General features: G+C 40.5%; 2 protein-coding genes across 6 annotated transcripts in view; one reads left to right on the forward strand and one right to left on the reverse strand.

Annotated features, from left to right (window-relative positions):
• LOC145491892 (uncharacterized) overlaps positions 1-8,279 on the forward strand; it is a 99,407-nt gene extending 91,128 nt beyond the window's left edge. For all 5 annotated transcript variants that reach the window (XM_081471175.1, XM_081471177.1, XM_081471176.1 and 2 more), the window contains 9 exons: positions 107-286; positions 840-1,067; positions 1,593-1,796; positions 2,484-2,564; positions 3,530-3,883; positions 4,238-4,400; positions 4,860-5,537; positions 5,918-6,885; positions 7,332-8,279. In XM_081471175.1, the coding sequence (XP_081327301.1) occupies positions 107-286; positions 840-1,067; positions 1,593-1,796; positions 2,484-2,564; positions 3,530-3,883; positions 4,238-4,400; positions 4,860-5,537; positions 5,918-6,885; positions 7,332-7,745 (3,270 nt within the window). In that variant the 3' untranslated portion in view covers positions 7,746-8,279. The remainder of the gene's footprint in view (positions 1-106; positions 287-839; positions 1,068-1,592; positions 1,797-2,483; positions 2,565-3,529; positions 3,884-4,237; positions 4,401-4,859; positions 5,538-5,917; positions 6,886-7,331) is intronic.
• A 90-nt stretch (positions 8,280-8,369) lies between these two features.
• On the reverse strand, positions 8,370-12,256 carry LOC145491904 (paired mesoderm homeobox protein 1-like). The gene is made up of 3 exons (XM_081471194.1): positions 12,025-12,256; positions 9,985-10,154; positions 8,370-9,519 (listed from the first exon to the last, which is right to left on the reverse strand). Exons 1-3 carry the CDS (start codon positions 12,254-12,256, stop codon positions 9,205-9,207), a joined length of 717 nt encoding a protein of 238 aa, XP_081327320.1. The 3' UTR covers positions 8,370-9,204.
• Between the last annotated feature and the right edge of the window lie 7,427 nt (positions 12,257-19,683).

The raw sequence follows: 19,683 nt of genomic DNA on the forward strand, positions 1-19,683 counted from the left end.
CATATCAATGCTAGGCTTCATAACAGCATTATTAAATGACATACTTCTCTCACTAACCGACGAGAATTCGCTGATTTAAGTCTGGTTGTTTTTCTCTTCCTTACAGGCCAAACTTGCTGCTCGTCGCGCTCGTCGTCAAGAAGAGGCGCGCCGTCAAGCAGAGGAGACAGCTGCCCAGCGGATATTGGAAGAACAGAGCCAGGCCATCGCGGCCAACAAACCAGTGGACGCAGATCACGTCATAGTACCTGAGGTCATTTTACCTCGTGAAACATCAGAAGAGCAGGTTCGAATAAACTTGTAATTTACGTCTGGTTATAGGAAAATCGTTGCCCACGTCATTGTTAACATTTTTCCTCATTAACATACGCGCATAGAAAGCATCATGCAAGACACGAATTGACTACAAACATTTAAAGAGCTGCTGAAACTTAGTTATTGGTGAATTTTTGACTCTTTGGGTGTAACCTTCGAGGAGAAACTGGCTTTCAAAAACTGCAAAATTTCTGAGTGGCAAAATCGCTAATCCTCATACATTTTTTGTGAAATTTTGAGTTTTTAAACTCGCATAGCACAAGAAGTATTCAATACATCGGGCTCAAATTCCTTGGGACAGTTAATCCTGTTGTGTCCTTTCAACATTCATAATTTATGTTTTTGTAGCTCCATCAGAAACTGTATCGCTTAGGCAAGTATTGAAAACAAAGAGTCTCTCAGGCTAACTGGTTTTCTACAAGCTGGTTATAACAACTAACTTGACTTGACCTGTATTGACATTTTGCAAAATGTTTTCTGATGTTTTCTAGTGTTTGTTTGTTTGTTTTTCTTTCCATCTTCAGGCATTGCGAAACGAACAGGAACGCACATTGGCTGACATGCGTGACAGACACGAACAAGACACTCACAAGATGGACGAAAAACTTGAAAGAGAAGCGGTGGCGGAAGAAGCGCAAGCCACGGAACTGCTCGAAGCTGACAAAGAACGGAAACTAAGAGAATTGAAGGACAGGCATGCTGCGGAATTAGCTGCTCGCTCGAAAGATATGTCACCTGAGGAAGTACAACAGGTATTTGAGGAACGTTGACTTTTGTTTTCTACAAAAATTTTCAAATGTTGTTGTTTATAGTGGTCAATGCGCTTAGCTACACCTAGCTAGTTCACGAGTATGCCGCTTAAACTGAAAGGAACATATATATCAACTTAACATAATAGGCTTAAAAATCCCAACTGGCGGGAGGCAGACCAGTTGGCTATTTGCAAGCATGACCGAGGAGTTGAACTAGGGTCTACGGAGAAACAACTCCAGCTAAGTGGTCAGAGCTGGACTTGAACCCGCGACCTCCAGTGGCGCACTAACTACTCGGCCACGCTGCCGCCCTATAAAGTGGTGATAGGGAAATGACTGTCGGTTTTTCGGAACAATACCTAGACTTCCCCTAGTCAGTAGAGCATTGCGTATTCGCATAGAATTCCAGGTATTAACGTGGAATAAAACATCAAAAGCTAGCAGTTTGTGTTCCAGAGAGTCAGTCAGTCAGCATCTTAGGCTGATATTGTCGAGATCATTTGTGATGTTTGATATGGTCTGCAGCTTTTGGCAGCCCACCAACAAGAACTGGACGAAATAATGGAAAAGATGGACGTAGAAAAGCAACGGCAACAGGCTAATTTACACCAGAAACTGCTGGAAAGAAAGAAACGAAGACAAGAGGCGCAACAACGAAAACAAGAACGAGAGATGGCCAAGGAACTGCTGGAGCAAAAGAAAGAACTTGCTGAAGTGCGCACACAACATGTAAGTAACTTTATGATTAGTAACTGAGAACTGGAACAAGTACGAGTAGTCGTTTTTTTATAAATAGGGAGTATAAGAAAACCAAGACGGCAACGGGAACGTCGCTAAACAAAAGGTTTAACGAGCAGAACAATGGCTGTGCACGTGCGTGCCGTTATAATTCTTGGTACATTTCTTTGCCGTCCTCTGCACAACAACGCCATGAAATGACCAAGTTCTAAGTTTTCTGGAGAACGTGAACGACGACGGCTAATTTTTCAAGTTTCTATTTCAAATTTATCGCTGTGTTCCAGATGCAGTTTCGTGATAGTTTTGACAGTGACAGTGAAACAAAATGACTATAGAGTATCGCGAGATTCATAGGTAAAATATAAATTGATTTTGTAATCGACGTTGTCCTCGGCGTCGCCATCTTGCTTACTTAAACTTCCTATTTGGTTATACCTCATTTGGTTAACAATTTCTAAACTCATAAGAAGTTGAAGCTGTTCGTCTCTTCTTGTAGTTATGGTATGGTAGCAGTGTATTTACTATAGGTTAGCGCGCATTTATACTGAACGAGAACTGAAGGCACTATATGGCACTGCTATTTGGTACAACCTCATTCACGCAATCTATCTTTACGGAAGAAATAAGATCAAACGGAAGGACGTATTCCTTATATGTACCTACATATTTGATTCACAGGTGAAGGAAGCTGAAAAGCAAGCCATGATTGAAGGAATTCGGGAAAATGGCTCGGAAGCTGCAGAGTTTGTTATTCGAAAGGTAACAGTCTGACGTAATCACTTTCTTGTTATTGTGGACAGCGTCGCTTTGTACATGGCGAAATATTGCTAGTTTTTTGTAGAATTAGTGTTTCTTAAAAGATAATTCTTGTTTCGAGAGCAAGTTAGTTGGTGCAACAACGACATATTAATTTTCCTAGTAAAGGAGACGGCCAATTTATCAGCGTCTTACCTTTAGTCTCCCTCAAAAACAACAACAACAAACCTTTGTTTAGAAATTACATAAACACACAAGGACATTTATGTATACTTGCCACATATAACGCTGAGACGCTTTTCGAACTGGGAGCGAGCTGAAAAATTAGATTAATAAAAGATAACAAAGAGGATGCAATGAAAAGTAGATATCAAAAACTAACAAATTACAACACAATACGCGCAGTACTTACTTGGTCTTCAATAGGTCTGTAGGTCTAGGAACAGATCGAACATTCATCCCGGTTTAAACCCGTTTCAATCTCCTTTTCGGGTGATGGTTGACCTCTTCCTGGCCTTCGAGAATTGTCAGTGTTTTTCTTAATTAACTTCCACATCGCTCTTAGGAAGTAAGACACGCGAGGATTAGGCTGTTGAAAAGCTCATCTTGCTACGTTTGAATTACCTATAAAATCAATAAAGTAAATCTTGTTCTACACGAGACTTTTCTGAGATTAAAATGTTTATAAAATGCAACGTTTTGGGCAGTTTTACTACTTTTCTTCAGGCACCGTAGTTCCAGCTCAATATGGCCGACTTTGTTGAGACTTTGAAAACTCCCGAGTAGAACAGGATTTCCTTTATTTATTTTATATGTAAACATGAGAGGTTCTGAAAGTTTCAGAAAAACTATTTAAATTAGCGTTTTGCACTTTAATCAGCTCAAAGGACAGCTAACTCTGTAGCTTTTGATAAGATCAGCAAACCAAAAAATTTTTTTTTGTTTGTTTGTTTGTTTTTCGGCGATAGGTTCTCGAAAAACGACACAGTCAAGAGCTGAAAGACTTAGAGCGCATGTTCCAGGAAGAACGTAAGGTGGCAGTTGACGAAGCACTGGCCAAGATGGAAGAAAGACACGCTCAAGAAAGCGATGAACTGCGTGCTCAAAACGAAAAAGAGTTGAAAGAACTTGAAAAGCAACGGCTTAGTCCTGAAGAGTTGCAGCAAAGACGAGCGCAGTTACTGAATCAACAACAGTTACGGCAAAGTGCGCTGGACAGGAAACACGCTGAACAACGAAAACAGATCGAACATGGCGTCCAGTCCGATTGGGAAGTGCGTTTTGCTCGCGCTAAGTTGGAACTCAAGGAAAAGCATTATCAGGTTCGTTTATTGGTATTGATAATTATAGTTTCTATCACACTTCAGGGCCGAGTTGTTCAAAGCCCGATTAAGCTAACCCAGGATTAGCGCCGGACAATTTTAATTTCAGTTTTATAACTTTTCGGTGAGGTTTTCTGTTTATATTGTTTGTCCTTCAGTTTTGAGCTTGGGTAATCTCAAAATACACAAAGCACCAAAAAATTAGCGTTAACCGGCTCTCGAACAACCAGCCCCAGATGTTTAATTGCAGCCGTATTTTAGGTTGATGTTTGATTTGGAGGAAATCCTATCTGAGGATGTCTATCTGATGTCTATTTGTCATTCTTTTCCTCTCCCTCCCGTCCCCTCCGGTAGGAGTATGCAGATGCCTTAAATGAGTTGACTCCAGAGCAAGCAGAAGAACACAGGCGATCAGTTGAAAAGGCTCTGGCAGCCGCCAGGGAACTGGAAATAGTCAAGCAGAAATTAGATGAACAGCGACTGGAGAACGAGCAAAAACTCAAACAAGAAAATGAAGGTTTGTTGGTTTCACTAAAGTTCACGATGTTACGGTATAATAATAACGTAATACTATCCTAAAGATTTCATGTCAACAATATTCATTAATGGTGTGGGCTGGGTAGAACCATTTTGTCAGTGTATTCAATTGGTAGTCTTAAAAGTTAAAGTCCCTTAAATCTAGTCTAACCACAGACCTTCTGTTTTTTCTTGAGGTCGTCGAGATCACAAGTTATATTAACCGCAGGGAATTAGAAAAAGCCTGAACGCAAGAGGGGTGGCGCTGGGGAATGCGGACAAAGACCCGTTTCGCGGCCGCTCTCGCGCTCTGTACTCGCTCTCGATCTCACGCCTTCGCATCGCTCGCGCGCTCAAAAAAAATTAATCGTGGCAACAAATAAACGTCTGTAAACAGACTATATATGAAACAGTAGAAACGTTTAAAACTGTTCTAACCCATGTATCATTTTCACTTCAGCATTTGAAGCAGAACAGCAACAAAAGTTGGAGGAAGAACTTCGGGCGTTCGACAAACAACTGGAACAAGAAGCAGAGGAAGAACAGAAAAAGAACGAGAAGGCAATCTTGGCTTTGAATGCTCGAAAAGAAGCACTGCTGAAGGAAAAGAAAACTAAAGTCAAACAAGAAATTGATAAAATGAGCAAGCAAGGCGCTTCTAAGGAAGATCAAGAAGCCATCTTGAAAGAGCACAGCAAAGACCTGGCGAAACTCATGAACAAGATGGATGCAGACAGAATGAGAATGCAGAGCTCGCTAGAAGAGCGTCTGAAGAAGAGACGCGATGCGAAGCGGCAGAGCAAAGTTGATGAGCTGAAGAATCGAAATGAAGAAGAGAAAAGAGAATTTGAAGAAAAAGTACAGTCGGAGCGTGATCGAGTGCAAGCTGAAGAGGTCATCGCTTTGAAAGAGAGCATCCATGTTGATAACCTCGTCGCCGCTACGATCGAATCCGAAGCTACTCCACCACCTGTGCCCCAGGCCCGATTGATGCCGGACAGTTATCGATTAGCAGCGCCATTGAGCGAGGGTGAATTGGCGTCCTTGCTGCTATCGTCACCGCTGTACCAGAAGATCGAAGGCATCAAATCTTTGTTGAGTGGTGGAGCTGGGAAGGGAGGCCAGTTCAATGCTCCAGGTAAGGATGACGGGTGCAAAGCTAATGAAAGCTTGGCTGGGACTGTTGTCAGTTAAACAGTCATGACACAGCATTACGTATGGAGAAGTATGGATTGCTTAAATTAATAGGGGTGCAGAGGGCGGAGAGGAGGTATTGTTCATTGAGATTGGTGTTTAAAAAACACCTCCTTGAAAAGTCTTAGTAAGTTTGAAAACGAGTCCTCATGCAAAAACTTTCGTATGAAAATGAGTTTGATTCGCAAGAAAATGAACCTGTCGGGGGAACAACTCGGAGAAGGCCCACGGTAAGAATCATTATTTTGGTTACAGCGATGAGCTTTTTAGCACATTTAATTTATTATGGTAACGTTTGTCTAATAATTCGTTCTTGTTTCTCAGCACCTGGTGAAGGCTACATTGACATCAAAGACGACACGCTGTGGGGAAGAGACGACGAACTCGTCCCAGTTGACCTGAACACGCTGCCTGCTCGGTCGTTCGTCACATACAAGTTTGGTTCGTTCATTGTCGACCTGCTCGCTGTTCATTGCCACCACTTACCAGTCACGTTGCTACTCGCTGACAAACTGCCACCCAACACTCACCTGGAGAGGAACGCTTACCGCAACTCCTTCTTCTATGATGCTAACAACCGCATCTTGTACGTACGCGCCGAGCGAATGGACAACGTTGGAGAGTTTGTCTTGGTTCTTGTCCACTGCCTGTCACACATCGCTTGTGGAGACTTGCGTGACGACTCACATCCGGGCTTTTTAAAAGAGTTCCATCACGCCCTAGCCGTGATGTGCGATGACTTGTTCTTTGCGCGTTACAGGCGTTCTTCTGCGCTTGCGCGTACGCTGTCGTCACTTCCGGCGAAGGATGATTTGGAGAGCGCCAGTCGAATGCTGCTGGAGTCAGTGTTTGGTGATGCGCATACGGAGGCTGACAAGTCCAACGTGGTAGAAGGACTCTTAGACGCCAAGCTTTTACGCGGTGCAAACAAAGATGGCGTACATTTTACACATGAGGGAATTGTGGAGCGCTTATCCAAGTACAGTAACTTTGCCGTGGAGTCCAAGCTGCGATCTTTCTTGGGTGATGTGGAAGACAAGGCTTCTCACGCTCGACTACAAGGCACCGAGGAGTTTATTGATAAACGACTTACTGAACTGCAAGGACCACAAGCTAAGGACAGACCGGTGTCACGTTACGCTCAGTCACGCGGTAACCTGATGTCGCGTGGTGTGTCACGTCAAGTGTCCCGTGCCCAAGCTTCGTCACGCACTGCCACTAGTTTGCCAATCTCTGGAAAAGCTGCTAGCCAGCCTAAAGAAGACGAAGACCTCTACTTCACTTTCTTGCAGGTATGTTCACGTTTTTTTTTTTGGTCGATTCAGTCTTATTAAAACATAGGTGAGCTATCCCTTAGTGTGTTTTTTTTTTCACCGTAGGTGAGTTTACGCTCATACTTTCGGTAAGGGACGGACCATCTTTTGGGGGGGGGTTGGGGGGGGGGAGGGTTATTGGGCAATTTTCTCGGGGAATGAAATATTTTTCTCATCTTTAGGTTGTGCATGAGTTTTTTTTTTCGGTGGGCAATGGCTTGTGCAATAATTTTTTTAAAGTCAAACAGAGAACCTAGATAGTAGTAAGCACTTGTTGTTTTTGTTTTTTGGCTTCCCTTACACGATTATATTTTCAGCAGTGTTTGTTGTGCAAGGATTTTTTTGGAAATTGCCCAATCCCCTACCCCACCCCCCTCAAAAAGATTTGGTACTTGTATTAACTTATTTTACGATCTCTAATCCAGGTTCAAGTTGATGACATGCAAGACACTGTGGACAGCTTAAATCAGGAGTTTGCTCAGCTTTCCAGGCAATCTTTAGATGTCACCACTAACCTGCGAGAACTGGAACAGGAACTGCTGGCTCAAACTGACCTCTTCAGGGAGTCAGCGGAGGGCAGCACGGAGCATGCACAGCACAAGAATGCCGTTCGACAGACCACTACCAAAATAACGACCGCAAAGGCTTCGCTGGAATCCATCAACTTACAGAAGAGCAACTGTTTGGAGCGACTAAATTTGTTCAAGAAAAGACTGGAAGAAAAACAAGCACAGCTGGAACAACATGCCAGCAAGCCAGAGAGTGAACGAAAACAGCAAGCAGAGAGAAAATTACAGTCTGCCATGGGAAAAACACAGAAGAAGAAAACAAAGAAATGAACATAGAATCGTACTTTCTACTTTTGTAATTTTGTAGTTTAACGTGTTCATATTTATTTTGCATCGATTGCACAAAAGTACTTATTTAAGTTATGTAGGCGGAACATAAGGTAACTCATCACAGAATATGATCATGCCGTCGAAAGGAACTATTTTTTTCTAATATTTTTGTACGCCAATAAAGCGTAGATATAGTTATTTTATAATTGATGCCGGATGCAGTTTGTGTCTACAATAAATTGGTCTGGCTCGAAATCTTCGTGTTTCAGACATCGAGAAAAATGCAGATTATTTGAGTCACTTTAACACGAAGAAAACTTTCTTTCTGATTTAACACTTGGCCAAAGAAACGCTCTTTCGGGTTAAACTGATTAGTTCCTATTACGTTAATTTTTTTTTTCATTCAATGATATTATAGAAGAATACATCGCGCTATTTTGTAATGATTGTTAGAAAAATATTCAGTGTAACATTTATTAATTGTATGGAGCTTGAATTAAAAGTAGTTTTGTAAAGAAATGACTGTTTTCTGCTGCTGAGAGTTTGAGTTTTTTAATTTATTTTATTCAGTCACTTAAACACTCTTACCAGTCGACAGGCTGTTTACATTTCTTATAGATACTTCCACACAAAATCAAAATATTGAAACTGCTGCGAGCGTTGGGAGCCGTTACGATACCTTTTGCAATAGGCCATATCCGAGTTACCTTGTGCCTCTCTTTAAAAACGAGTCCTCGAGCAAAACCTTTTATATGAGAATGAGTTTGATTTGCATGAGAATAATCCTGTAGGTGGAACTCATTTTCATATGAATGGTTTCGCACGAAGACTCGTTCTGACACAGAGACACAAAGCAACTCTAAAAAGGCCAATTCATGACAAATGTTGGTTCGCACATGGTTTAGGACGACCGAAGTCTCGTGACAAAATGTGTCGGTATAGGACCGAAGTTCAAAACCACGGTCTCGATTGAGAATTTGGGCCTGGCACGATTTCAATGGCCTCGCTTATCCTTCTCCTGTAGCCCTCTCTTGTAACCGATCTCCGCCTACAAAGCGCGGCCTGTCTCTTTCAAGTCCAGTTGTTTGTCTTGTGGTGTTGTGTTCCTTGATCCTGGTGTTGAATGCTCTATGCAGCTGTTTCATCGATGTATTTTCCACGACTGGGCATTCTAATTTGTAAAGTACGCCGCACGTCTTTGCATAGTCTATAAACGTTTTGATAAAGAACACATCGTCATTTACAAACAAACAAATGTTACTAAATTTTACAGAACTTTTTTCACATCGGATTCTCACACAAACACTGTTTAGACATCGTGCTTTAGGCACCCTTAAAATATATCATAGATTAGCTGGGTCCTTTGAGGAAAGCGTTCGATGGAATCAGTCCTCGGAACATCTTGTTACCCTGGTAAACCAACCGACCCAAGGAGAAATGAAGCGGCGTTGACTGTGCATTAGTTTGGACCTCCCCAGCTGTGGTATCGCGCTTTACGTCTCAAGTCTTCGATGCTTGTTTGTTGCTGAAACTGACGAGTATAGTCGCCATGACCGACATTGCCCAGAAAACTGGCGTGGTTGTATAGGCACAGGTGTTCGAAGCATCCAGCCCCATACGGACCATGGGATAGTGGCGCCAATGACGACGTTTCCTGTCGTAATGGAGTCACGTGAGTTGGAGGTTTGTATGTCTGCGTTGCTGCAACAACAAACCCTCTCTGACTTGAGCCGTCTTGCCGACGGCACTTAGCACGTCTGTTTTGGAACCAAATCTGTGGATAAAACAGATACTATGGGTAGAAATTGAATAATTGTATTCCCTGCTGTAAAATTTAAAAATATTAAAAGATAAAAATAGTAAACCTGATCTACAATAATCTCGTACCCGAGCACATGACAACTAAGGCAGCATCCACACCACACCGGAAAAATTTGAAACCGCGGCTTTATTTCTACGGTTTGGCCTATCGTCCACACTAATCTGTCACGAAAACGAAGCTCTTCGAAACCTGCGAACTCACTTCACCATAATCGTGCGGTTTCCCTAACCGAGTTTTTCTCAAATACAAATCCAACGTAACCGGTGATTGTTGCGCTTTAAAATTCCTCCGCCCCACTGTGGACAGAAAACATTTGATGCCTTTTCAGAGTGAAACGTCCGTTTTCAAATTCCCCCGGCGTAGCTTGGCGCTATGTTCACCTACACAATCCCAGAAGCCCTCGCGCGTGTGTCCTACCTGAACTCTTGCCTCTGATAGGCCCATTCTCTTGGCCAGTGTTTCGCGCGTCAAGGCGTCTGGGTAGTGGGTCTGATCAAAGAGTTTCTCCAGCTCTCGCAGTTGTTCTCTTGTGAAATTTTTCCTGTTTCGCGGTGGTTTACATCGATGAGAACGTTTGGGTGACTCATCTAGGAGAAAAAATAAGTAGAAACAGATAAAATACCGAAGAATTCTAACGAAGCCAACAAAAGCCGCTGTCAATGACACGTAGTGCGATAACACTGGTCTCTGTCTCGTCGACACTGACTTGCATGCCCCATTAATAATTTATGTAAGACTAGGACTAATCCGATCCTTTAGTGTGCTAAAGATTTTATAACTTTGTAAAACAACGTTAAGTTCATCTGAACCAGATTTCGAAGGACTCAAACATATATATGCAGGAGAAAAACCAACAGAAAAGTGAGTCGTTGAATTGCTTGTACAGAGTATAAACACCATTTTTAGTCATGTTTCATTTTTCTACCACTACAGTTTGACTTTTTCATAGTAAATCTTCCATTTCCTGTATCAACGTCTGCACCGCTATTTCTTTACACCCAGCTCAAGTTCGAAAACTTTTTTTTCATCTCAAGTGGGGAACAAAAGTTAAAGCTCAATCCACATCGCATGAGCTTACCGCGGAAAGCGTTCAACACATACACAGAGAAACGCAAAAACAGCGCAAAACAACACATACATTTACGGTGCATGGGAAATCTTTTTTTCACATTTCTCATTTCTCATAATTAAGTGCAGCAAAAGGGATCAGCTAGCTAACAGTTTGAAAAACTAATCACTACAACTAAGCCTACTGAATTAGAAAAGAAAAGATTCTGAAACTTGCGTTTGCGTCAATGTTAACTGCAAGGGTTTTTTTTTGTATCTTGATGTTTAATTACATAATCTTAGTGTTGCACGTTTATAGAAGTCCATTACCATGCTTAGAGACTGAAAATTTTAATTTAGTAGAATTGAGTGGCTTCAACGGATGTTCTTTCTGCCTGGAATTCGTATCAATATAATCTATTCAATACATCTTGTTATCAAATGCGTATTTTTCTACCATGAGATAAATTACAATTTATCAGGTCTTAAGTGCAAAGTCGGACCAAAGAAGACAAAGTATAGCTTGTTCAATAAGCCTTTTCATGCTTTTATAGAGACATGCACACTATTTTTTCTCTCACTTACCATGCATTTCTCTCACTGAATATCAAATCCGGAGTTAAAATGATATTCTCCAGTTGAAGATTTTATTTCTGGTCTCATGTCTGTTTATCAATATACGCTACTTTTTAAAATGCCGATCGCATATTGAATCCTGACGCCATTTTATACTTTTGCTTTGTTACAAAAAAGAGGAAACTGTCATTTCCAACTTTTTCTGTTCTCATCCAAAGCAAATCGTGTCACTCAAACTGCAGAGAAATTAAGACTTGATTTAATAAAGAAACTTCTGTTTTTCTCCTTGTGGTCAACCGTTGTCAAATTTGCGATGAACTCATAATTTCGATGACTTGCTATGACTGTTCATACTAACAGTGATATCTTGGATGACGTCTTGGGTCTATGGCTCGCTTGATAAAGGAAACTTCATTAACAATTCTAGCCATCAGCCTTTATTTGAAAATCGCTTTTGGTAAATTTAAGGGACGCTTGTGTCACTGGCGCACTTTTTTCAAATTTCAACCACGACTACACAAAGCACAGTTGAAGGTCCTGTTTTAAAGAAAGGAGTCTGAAATTTCAAAGAAATAGAATTGATAAACAGACATATAGCGATAAAAAAGTATATTAAGACTATTAAGTTAATCAGTCATGTTAAATTTGTAAGTTCACGAAACACGATGTATTGAAACGGCTAAATCTATTTTAAGTTGAAACTATCGTTTAAACTCTTGTGTTGCAGTTTACTAACAACTTGTTTGACCTTGAATGGCTTACAACGAGGGGAGAGATAACAAACTCTAACATGCATTTCTAAAGGATTTAAATATGAATAGTTTTCTTTCTTACCTTGAACATTATAACTTCTTATCTCGTTTTGTGGATCATCAGTTTGATTAACGCGTGGACCAGTTCGTTTGTCGCTTAAAATTTCTGCAATGCTGAATGGTAGAGACACTAAATTCGAAGAAGCAGAAGGCATATTGTTGTGGTCTCTCTCGGCTTTAGGGTCAGTCTGTGTTCTTCTGTTTTCCCGCTTTCCTTTGTCAAACCTCGAAACGAAAGCGGTCAGACCCTCCATTTAACATCAAATGGTCACTTACACAACCAATTGCGGTATATTTGTTTTCAGTTCAGTTTAGAAATGAATGTTTGGCGAACATATTGCTCTCTTCAGCTTTACGCAGTTGTCGGACACGCACCGATATTCACACTGGCGGATTTTGACACGGTTAATAAAACACACAAGCAAAACAATGATATTAGTTCTTAAGGATTGTTAATTAAGAGCTCATCGCTGATTAATCAATTTTATTATTTTCGTTATTAGTGACAGTTTATTAAGCTAAACTTTCGCCCCCTACTATTTGTTTCTTTGTGTTCTTATGGAACCACACCGCGTCCCACAAAACGCGACGGAAAATAATTTCAAACATTATTAAACTTAAATTTCAAGCTGCGACTTCCACAGTCAAGATGAAAATACCGTGTGCGTCCATTTTACAACAGGAAAACATCACCCTGGCACTTTCCCGCTGTGAAATTATTTCCTTATTAATTAAGTTCTTTCAGAGCTGTCAATGGTTTTGATAAATGCGTCACGCTTTTGATGGTAAAGATAAGAGACAACCGCCCGCATATTTTGGAATTCTATTTTAAAATCATACAAGCAATTCATTGTAATCACGGCTAGCTGCCTTGAGCAGGAGAAACAAAATTAAAATCACTTTCTCAGGCGCGCGTTTGGGCGGTTTCAGTACAAAACACGTTGTCATAATTTACAGTGCGGCGTTTCGCGTTCCCGCAGAGTAAAGAGTAAATTGACTCCCGCTATATTTCGCCAGCTTGCTCCTGTAACCAACTGTTCCTTTGTACGATAAAAATTCTAAATTATAAAGCCACTTAGGAGTTCCTGTAAACAGAATTTTTTTTGCAATGATAATAGTTTGGCTCGTTTCTTTGCGCTTAAACCTAAAATTATGTTGAAATGTGCGAGGGTAGATATCTATCTATGATGTCCCACCTTGTTTCTCCCGTGGTGGTGTTTGACTTAAAATTAATCTCCACAACATTCTAACCACAAGCAATTAAAGAGATTTACCAGTTGACAGACATTCAAGAAACTCAGTGTTTTGAAAAAAATTCAAACTGTTGATACGAATTGTGGTTTAAGTAACTTGCCAGAAATAAGAGATTTATTTTAAAAGGATAATTTTCTAACTGTACTTGAGTGATTTCAATGTTTGGGTGAAACTAGTATAAGCGATCAACGTTGTTTGTCAAAATATCACGGGGTAATGGTACCCCCTGTTAGGTGACTTCTGTGTTTAGTTTAATATATACGTGCTTATTGTGGATACCTCAGTTTGAACTCTTAAACTTGCTGCTTTATATACCAATGGGAAATTTTTTTTCACTTTATATTTTCCTGCGACTTTCCTTGGGAACGCGCGAAACCAGTGTTAGCGTTCGCCATGTTTGCCTCACAATATTCACCAGATGAAAGTCTGTTTCGTTAATTTTTGTGGCATAGTGTTTTCTAAAACACCTTGTATTTCCCTTAGATCGAAATATCTCGTAATTAAGTTCTTGCGGTCGTGAAAGGATAACCTATAAAACAGTTATTAGCTTTTTTAATCAGATAATTGAGATATCTTTCATGCAGTCAAAGTGGAAGACGTTAAGTGTGACAGATGTTGACAAAGAAATTGACCTTGGCAACGAGAGCAAGAAACGATGATGGTAAAGGTTGTTACAAATAGAAAGAAATACCTTCAAATCTTATCTTCATTTTGATTAACGTAATATCGATGACAAAAAATAGTTGAATTTTAAGGGAGAAAAATACTTCCAGGGCAAAAAAGAGAGAAAATAGTCTAGGACTTTATTCACACCGAAGCTATGAAAATCCGACCACACAGGAAGCTAAATTGTCACGGGACTGCAAGAGAGATGCCATTTGTTAACCTTGATGGTTTTTTAATATTTTTGCAGGGACACCTAAAAGCATTCTGATCAGTGTATGATCAAACTCCGATAAAAAATAGGGAGCGAGGGTAAAACCAACAAAACCACTTTTTACCACCGCATCATGATTTTCTATTTATCAGATCTATTTGACTCTGTGAGAGAGAGATTCCCTCGGGAAGGGAGAGGGAAAGGAGACGCTAATTTGCCATTTGACTAGCGTTCTCGCTGTGGCTTCTTTCATGCCTTCCTAGGGCTGTTAACCTGTGAATTTTAGCCCACTGTGCGATTCACCCGCCTAGCATTGCGTATTCTTTTTTTCAGCGTTTTCTAGGTTATACTGTAAGTTTAAAAATAGAAGAACCGTAGCCAGGACAAAACATATTAAAAATTTATAAAAAACGTTCACTGGCTATATTAAGTTGAAACTTTCAGCGCTTTCGGCTGTCAGACTACAGCCTTCGATGGATAAAAATGGAAAAGATAACAACCACAAATATATACAAAAATAGGTGGAACTATAAAAAGAATATATTGAAATGGAAAAATATAAGTGTTAATAAACTAATTGTTCTTTTTTAAAAGAATAGAGTATTGATTGGGGAGCGGCCTAGAATTGTTATCTGCATGATCTATCGAAGCGGTGTGCCATGATTCTAGCATCTTGCGAATACGTGAAGAACCCTTGTCAATTACTTGGAAATTTTTAAAGTCAATAGAGTGATTTGAAGACCAAGCGTGTTTAGCGATGTTGGAACCTCTTGCGTAAGACATCACATTCCTCATGTGTTCTTTTTTTTCTCGTTTCAAAGCATCTGCCAGTCTCGCCTACATAACTCCATGGGCAGTCGGCATAAGATACTTTATAAACCACATTTGGTTGAAGTTCAATCGGAGGTCGAGATTTAGGAGAAGGAAACTCCTGTTGTAATGTCTTGACTGGCTTGCTGACAACTCGAATATCATGTTTTTGAAGAAGTCTATTTAGAGGCTGAGGAATTCCATTAATGTAGGGGAGGACTGCATAACGAGAGGAATCGGAGGGTGTGGCCCATTTGAAAAACATACAAACAAGTTCCTCGGGTGCTGGGATGGAGTTTGTGCGCCGAGTAGAAGATTTCCTCTTTAGAATGTTAGAGATGACATTTTGGGGGTAATTGTTAGAACGCCACCATGACAAACGACACAAGATCAGTGCAGCTGAGACTTAATTACATCGTGCAACTAAACTGCCGAGCACGAAACAAGGAAAAGAGGCTGAACTTAATCATGTCACCGATGCTCTGCGTTCTAACAATTACCCCGTAATTGGCTTAAACGTAATAGGCTTAAAAATCCCAAATGGCGGAAGGCAGACCAGTTGGCTGTTTACAAGCATGACCGAGAAGTTGAACTAGGGTCTACCAAGAAACAACTCCTCCTTTTTCTTTCCCAAGTGCGTTTCTATGAGTATTTCTTCATATTTACAAAGTTCTTTCCATTCAGAGTCAGCGTCATAATGATGGAGGGACAGCAGTATTGACCATATTAGTTTTAGCATCAGTGGCGGATCCAGACCTTGAGCTAAGGAGAGTGGCTTTTTTTTGGCTTGCCCTGCCGGCTTTTCTGCTTCTGCGATTTTTTTGGTTTCACCCAAAATAGGGGGCGGGGGGGGGGGAGCTTTTTCCCCGGGCTCATCCCCTAGATCCGCCACTGCATTATGAACGTACTACTGCCAAGTCTTAATTTATGTCTAAGAGCTTACTAACTGAGAGCAGGGTCTGAATTTGGAGTGTTCTACGGTAACAGCCACTCTAAGTGTGAATAGCAAAGCAACAAGCAATTTACATATGTGTAACGTAGTTTATTCTTTGCAGTGTCTAGGGAATGCAAAGGGTGATCCCTCCTTAGGGAGCCCAGCACTTTGCCTACTTGCTGCCGCTGTGAGTGAGCGTGAAGCAAACGAACAAGGCAGCTTTCTAATCGGGAAAAGGTCACATTGTGGGGGCCTTAAACACGTTTTTGCTAAACGCAAGGAATTGTGGTAAGATCAAAGGCGCAAGGAATTGTGGTCATGCGCGAATGGCAGAATTAAGATGCGCAGTCTGATCTTATGCCCTCTCTCTCATGCATCGTTGGTCGCAGTGTACGAAGGTGAGTGACAGTTTTCTGCTAAAGCAGAGTTCTCTCTCATTAAGTGTTATTTGCGATCTGTTGAAGTTAATATCATTTTAAAAATCACAGATTTTAGCGGCACCGTTTATATTTTTGAGTTATTTTTTTGTAAAAAAAAAATACCTCTTAGTCGGCGCGTCGGGTATGTTATGGACGGGTCAATGGGTGAGTGAGTGAGTGAGTGAGTGAGTGAGTGAGTGAGTGAGTGAGTGAGTGAGTGAGTGAGTGAGTGAGTGAGAGATGTATGTATGTCACACCAATCAGATTGGATCTACTATGAAGAGCCAATCAAATTTCTTGTTGTAAAGGGAAATGGTATGTGAGAAACTGACAAGGTGTGTATAAACACAAGGACTATGGTAATTGAAAAATAAAGAGTGACGTGTATGTTACCGGTTTGCGATTTTCAGTCCGGTTTGGAGGGAAGTGTGACAGTTAGATACCTACATTGGGTTGTTTTATAGTGCATAATTTTCAGTGTAATGGTGGCTAGTTATGAACGAGATGAGTCTTGAGTTTTGAAGCAGTTCATGAGTTAGTAGTAGGCAAATGGCACGAGATATTTTTATTTTTGATTACAAAGGGTAACTTGATACTTTTGTTTTCCACAAGGAGTTAATTCAATTAGAGGTCACGAATCGTCGGTTCTAGTTCTTAGGACATGTTTTAGAGGAGACGAGACTATTTAGATTTGAAGCATTTCTAACGTTTACAATAGTAAGTGCAGGTAACGATTGTTTTGTTCGTATTGCATGCAAATGTAACGAGATATTTTTATTTTTTAGTTACAATGGGTAATTTGACACTCTTGTTTTTCACAAGGTAGTAAATTCAATTAGAGCTGACGAATCGTCACCACTTGTTCCCACGAGATGTTTGCTATTTTTAGTTACAAATGGTAACTCGACAATTCTGTTTTTCATATGGAAGTAAATTCAATTAAAGCTTACAAGTTATCAGCTATTGTTCCCAAGATATTAAACAAAATAGAAGCTTTCATTTCTAGAGTGTTTTTACGTCTCTGCAGTAGCAGTTTAATAGTTTTATTTGATGATATTCATTTTAGTCCGATATTTTTTAAGGTAAAAAGTATGAAAACTGTTCAAACGTTCTTTGTAGACTGCGTGGCGTCAAGTTAAAGTGCATTTAATTAAATCAGACTTTCAACGTGTCAGAGAGGTTTTTTTCTTTCTTTCTATTTTTGAGTTATTTTTTTTGTAAAAACGATACCTCTTAGTCGGCGCGTCGGGTATGTTATGGACGGGTCAATGGATGAGTGAGTGAGTGAGTGAGTGAGTGAGTGAGTGAGTGAGTGAGTGAGTGAGAGATGTATGTATGTCACACCAATCAGATTGGATCTACTGTAAACAGCCAATCAAATTTCTTGTTGTAAAGGTAAACGGTATGTGAGAAGATTTGATCCCGATGCAGTTTAGAACGGCCATATTTATTCTTCTATAAAAGAGGAGGAAGTATTCATATATTGGGTTTACTTCGACATTTTCTGTGGGTTAGGCTGAGGATTTTAGTTAAATGAACGAGATGAGCCTTCGGTTCGTGAGTTAGAAGTATGCAAATGCAACGAGATATTTTTATTTTTAGTTACAAAGGTAACTTGATGCTTTTGTTTTTCACAAGGAGTAAATTCAATTAGAGGTCACGAATCGTCGCTTTTAGTTCTTAGGACATATTTTAGAGGAGACGAGACTATTTAGATTTGAAACAGTTCTAACGTTTACAATAGTAAGTGCAGGTGACGATTGTTTTGTTCTTGTTGCGTGCAAATACGAGATATTTTTATTTTTTAGTTACAAAGTGTAATTTGACACTCTTGTTTTTCACAAGAGAGTAAATTCAATTAGAGCTGACGAATCGTCACCGCTCTTTCCCATGAGATGTTTGCTATCTTTAGTAACAAATGGTAACTTAACACGTTTGTTTTTTATATGGGAGTAAATTCAATTAGAGCTGACAAGTTATCGGCTATCGTTCCCAGGATATTAAACAAAAAAAAGCTTTCATTTCTGGACGGTTTTTACGTCTCTGCAGTAGCAGTTTATTTTTATTTGATGGGCATTTTATGACATTCTCTTCAGTCCGATATTTTTAAAGGTAAAAAGTATCAAAACTCTCAAATGTTCTTTGAAGGCTGCCTGGCACCAAGTTAAAGTGCAATTTAATTAAATCAGACTTTCAATGTGTCAGAGAGGTTTTTTTTTCTCTTTCTTTCTATTTTCGGTGACGTAGTGTTGTGTAAAAAGGTAAACTTACGACTCGTATAAAATGCGAAAAGGTCTCTTAACTTGAGTATTTTTGAGCAAAAATTCCTCTTGGGGGTTGGAAGGGCTATGTGATGGGTGAGTGAGGGAGTTATGCGTGTGCACGTGTCACACCAATCACAGTGTGGGTTTTATCAAAGATCGAATCAAAGAAGAGAAAAAGATGGTATCTACACTAATCTGGAGACGTGTCAGATTACTGTAGTTTGTTCAAACATTTTAGCGGAGCTCCGGCGGCCCGAAGGGCCGCCAAGCGGAGCCCCATACTCATATGGGAAAGAAAAGGAAACCCATGAGTTGATTTTCTCATGGTTATCATGGCTAGCGGTATTGCTCGTGGGCGCGTACGCACGACGACGACGACGACGACGACGACGGCGACGGCGACGGCGACGGCGACGGCGACGGCGACGGCGACGGCGACGGCGGAGTTGCCCAACATGGCGGCCATACTCCAAATAATAGGTTGACAGGGACATGCAGCCTTGGTTTACCGTGTACTTCCTTGATATTGGACATCCATGTTATGATCAATTGACACCTGTCAATACAAGGTATCCGCTGACCAGTATCACGTGACCATATCGCGGGCTCAGGTTTACAGCTCCTCGAGGTCACGTGTTTTCTTGAAGTTGACCGCTGACCAAGCGCTGGCGATTGGATCGCGGGCTCATATTGGGTTAGCTTGTTGGAAACAGGGCAGGATTGCTCGGAAGCCAGTTTACGCTAACCCAGGATTAAAAGTTAATCGAATTATAACTTTTTCTTCTATACAAATGTGTTTTGCTGTTTTGTTTTGTGTATATGGTGATTATTAAAACTCAAAACAGAAGGCCAAACAATATACAGAAACCTCACCGCAAAGTTACAAAACTCAAATCAAAATTCTACCTTTTCTGGGTTAGCTTAATCGGGCTTTGAACAACCCGGCCCAGGAGCTACGCTTTTAGGCTGGCCTAAATCTATATATTATGGCTTACTATTTAGCTATCTTACCATTACCGATGTAACATCGTATGTACATCATAAATTCCCAGTTTCATTCTTGCTGTACATCGCAACCAAAAAAAACTTGTCAGATTTACCAAATCATTACTGTAAACAGCTC

The sequence above is a fragment of the Orbicella franksi genome, chromosome 7 (assembly GCF_964199315.1).
Source record: "Orbicella franksi chromosome 7, jaOrbFran1.1, whole genome shotgun sequence".
Lineage (NCBI taxonomy): Eukaryota > Metazoa > Cnidaria > Anthozoa > Scleractinia > Merulinidae > Orbicella > Orbicella franksi.

Excerpts from the sequence above, each read along its gene's own strand:
- LOC145491904 (XM_081471194.1), bottom strand. The coding sequence starts at position 12,256 with ATGGAGGGTCTGACCGCTTTCGTTTCGAGGTTTGACAAAGGAAAGCGG. Across the intron at positions 10,155-12,024 it reads AAGAAGTTATAATGTTCAAG|ATGAGTCACCCAAACGTTCT; the intron begins GTAAGAAAGAAA and ends TTTTTCTCCTAG. Across the intron at positions 9,520-9,984 it reads TATCAGAGGCAAGAGTTCAG|ATTTGGTTCCAAAACAGACG; the intron begins GTAGGACACACG and ends TTTTATCCACAG.